Source organism: Aquila chrysaetos, chromosome 13 (assembly GCF_900496995.4).
Source record: "Aquila chrysaetos chrysaetos chromosome 13, bAquChr1.4, whole genome shotgun sequence".
NCBI lineage: Eukaryota > Metazoa > Chordata > Aves > Accipitriformes > Accipitridae > Aquila > Aquila chrysaetos.
In genome coordinates, this window is record NC_044016.1 from 38,388,098 (window position 1) to 38,391,805 (window position 3,708).

General features: G+C 51.6%; 1 protein-coding gene across 1 annotated transcript; it reads right to left on the bottom strand.

The window, feature by feature from the left end:
- Positions 1–3,708, bottom strand: NKX3-1 (NK3 homeobox 1). The gene is made up of 2 exons (XM_030035010.2): positions 2,828–3,708; positions 1–895 (listed from the first exon to the last, which is right to left on the bottom strand). Exons 1-2 carry the CDS (start codon positions 3,032–3,034, stop codon positions 485–487), a joined length of 618 nt encoding a protein of 205 aa, XP_029890870.1. The 5' UTR covers positions 3,035–3,708; the 3' UTR covers positions 1–484.

Genomic DNA, 3,708 nt, shown 5'->3' on the forward strand with positions numbered 1-3,708 from the left:
TAAGACTGATTTTTAGATCATACAACAGCTGGTGGCCCAAGTGGCTGAGTGGGGGCCGTGTCAGTGCCAGCCCAGGATCAGCAGTTTGCTTTTTGCCTGCTTGATCTCAGCAAGGAGCAAAGGCTTCGGGGGGGGCACAAGTGATTTAGGAGGGGCAGAGAGGGGCGATCGCTGTCTCTGGGGCTGGACCATCCCTTTCTGCTCCCGAAAGAGCCTGCAATATTTTACGGCTGCAGATTGACCCCGGAGCAGTGCTATCAAGCATGCTGAATTACACGCTTTTAATATATTGGGCTTTTTTTGGCTTTTTTTTGGTTTGTTTTTTTACTGTTAGCGACAAGAGAGCTTGTGCGGCAACTAGAAGATGCTGATCGTTACTAAAAATGGGGTCTCCTTCTCCTAATTAGCACTAGAAAGAGCGATGCAGTATTAAAAAAAAAAAAAAAAATTAAGAGAAAAGGATGCTTTCCGCTTAAAAAAGCGGTTACCACCACGAGGGACTCCAGCCGTTCAAGTAATAGAGGCAAGGCAGGTACTGCCAGCCGCCCCGCAGCGTGAGCAGCGATGCTCCGGGGATCTCGGCCGCTTTCTGCCCGGCCAGACGCGTGTCCAGTCTGCTGATTTCGGAGGCGACCTGTTTCCTCTTGGTTTTATACCTCCTGTTCTGGAACCAGATTTTCACCTGCGTCTCGGTGAGCTGCAGGTTTTTGGCCAGGTGGGCTCGCTCGGGGGCCGACAGGTATTTTTGGTGGCTGAATTTCCGCTCCAGTTCGATGACTTGGGTGTGGGAGAATGCCGCCCGCGAGCGCTTCGCCTGCTTGGGGGGGTGCTGGGCGATGGGCAGGGGTCGCAGGGGGGGGGTCGCAGTCTGACAGGTAGGTCTCTGCCGTGGCATCTGTGGGAGGAATGAGCTGAGAATTACCCGCTTGGAAATTGCCCGAATCACCTGCTTTTTCCCTTCCAGAGAGCAAAATATTCCTACTATACTGGATATATTTTCGTTTAGTGGAGTCAACACCATCTTGAAGTCATATAAGGGAGTTTTTTTCTTCCTAAATCACACTTTCTTAATTCATATAAGCAGGCATTCAATATGAACGTACATTCAAGGGACTAAAATAATACAGAAAGGGATATTTTGCAGTGCCGGTGAAGGTCTGCCTAAAACCTCAAGGTACTGCTGTTATGTACATTATGGCATCAACAGCTCTTGAGATTTTTATCACAGAATTCATACTATTAGGCACTTCTTTGAAACATCCTCTCTGCTGTGCCTATGGGAAAATCCTGATCCTCAGATTAAACAAGTTTCTATCCTCAAGCTACAGAAGATAGCTCAGAAATGGGAAATCAGTGCAGCCTGAAGCAGACTGCAGTTAGAAAAGTGTTGAAAAGAAATTCCTCCCTTTTCTCTTTGATGACTCCAAGGCAATGCCAAGAAATTTTGAGGCAGATTTTTAAACCTCCAGGCCTGGCTTTACATATATAACTGCAGACCTGGCCTTGGATCACAGGTCCAAAGCGGCATCTCAGTGTTTGCCTCCAATTTATTTCTCATGGCACCGTTCGGTCGCCCGAGCCACGACCCAGAAAGGTGCTGAGCTCCCTGGGAAGCGTCACCTATAACCCTTAAAACTTCTTAAGTAATTTTATTTACGCAGTTAGTTCCTTTTTGTGTATTACCCAGCTTGGGATGGGAATAGGCCAATTTGTTTTTCCTTCAGTAATTTCTTAGTATATTTTCTTAAGATGCAAACGTAATGCTCAAGATAGAAACAACGAGCGTAATTCCCAGCTTGTGTAAATCATGGTTGTCCCACTGAAATCCCTGGAGCTGTGCTGATTTACACTAGCCACTTTCTGGGAGATTTGCTATGGCTTTTAATGATTTTCGTAATGATCAGCCTGGTGGCTGTTTCTGAACTTGCTTTTATGTAGAAGCTTCTTTTAATAGAATTGAAACGTAAAGCCAAAATTCCCCTGGCAAGGGCTCTCTTAGCAAGCAAGAGCCGGTCGCTAGAGAGTTCAAAATCGCTTTTTTGGCTGTTGCAGCTCGGCCCAGGACTGCTTGGGCAAGGAAAGGCTGAGCTCCCTCCCGCAGCCCCGGCTGTGCTCATGCTGCTGCAATGCTAGAGGCACCGGTCAAAAAAATTTGCTTCTGAGTGTGATTTTTGGTATGTTGCTTCTGCAGTGAAACATTATTGCCTGCAATGAATTTAGCAATTGCATGCTAGAAAGGGATGCTGTGGCAAGAGGAGCAGGGTCATTATTAATAAGGCACGCGATGTGCAGTGGTACACAGTGTGAAATCAGGGCTGAGCACGTGGGAAAGCTGAGCCCTGCTGCAAGCAGCACAAATTCAACACGGGGACTTCCAAAATATCCCCGGACCGGAGGCACCGATGAGCTCGGCTGCGGCATCGCCGCGCTGATGGCTGCATGAAGGATGGGCACAAACTGCCTCTCTGAGACACCCCAAGGTGCCTTTGCTGGGGACATTCTGCATGTAAAGGGAACTTTATTTCCCAAGATATCGCAGAAATGCATCGACTGTTTGTTTTTTTTTTTTTTAAAAGGCATTTTAGCCAAATTCAGTCCTTCGAATTATTTGAAGTGCCTGGCGAAAGATTTGCATGCAGTTGCTATTTCTCTTACTTTCCCCCTGCTAAAGCACAGACACTCCCTGGTATTTAAAGCACGGGTTATTTGGCTCTGGGGTGCTCCAGGCAGCCGGGTCGGGATCCTGCCCCTTGGTTAACCCAAGCATAGACATTGCTGATCCGTTCCCCAGCCAGCGGGCTCAGCCAGGAGTTTTCCACCCCCTTACCTGCGTCCGCCTCGTGGGGTGTCCCTCGGCTTTGGGCTGGGGATGCTCCTGGGGGATGAGGACCCCCGGGGGGGTGCCCTGGGGCAGCCCCCAGGGCTGAGCTGCCCTCGTTGCCCTTCTCCGCGGCCGCCCCCAGCTCCCCGTCCTCCGGGCTGCCAAACTCTCCGCTCTCGCCCCGCTCCGGCCACGGTCCCCGCTCTGCCCCATCCCAGAGGATGTCTTGGATGAGGAAGGATGTCCGGGGCCTGGAGGAGATGGGCATGGTCTGCTGGGCTACCGTCGGGGTCCAGCTCATCCCTGCTGGGGTGCTGCTGGGTGCTCTCTGCCTCCTTGCAGGGAGCACCCCGGCACTCATCCTCCTCTTCCTCTCCCTGCCCAGAGGCACGCTGGCTTCCCACCCTCCCGGCTCTGCATTTATACGGCAGGCAGCCAAGCCTCCCGGGCCTGATTGGAGATCCCTGGCAGGAGTTTACGCCCTTCGGTCGTTTCTTGGCTCCCGTGGGTTTTCTGGCTGCTTGCTTCTCCCTCTTGCTCAGGACACCCTTCCCCACGGATCCATGGGGTCACAGCCAAAAACCTCAGCCTCCTCCTTCCCCCCCCCCCCCCGCCCCAATGCTCCCTTGCTGGCAAATCACCCCCGAGCTTTTACGATGAAGAGAAAGCTGCCTAAGTGAATTCATCCTTTCGGGGATCAAAATGCTCCCAGGGTGGGGGTTTTGGTGAGAGGAGGGGGGAGCAACGTCTCTGCCTTCGAAGGATGCTCTGCAAGGGGACAGCTTCTGCATCCCCTGCCCCAGCCCCAGCGAGCCGGTGCTCTGCTTGCTCCTAGTTATGGAAATGATTTATGTCCCAGGGTAGTCCCTAGAGCTCTTCGGGGAAAT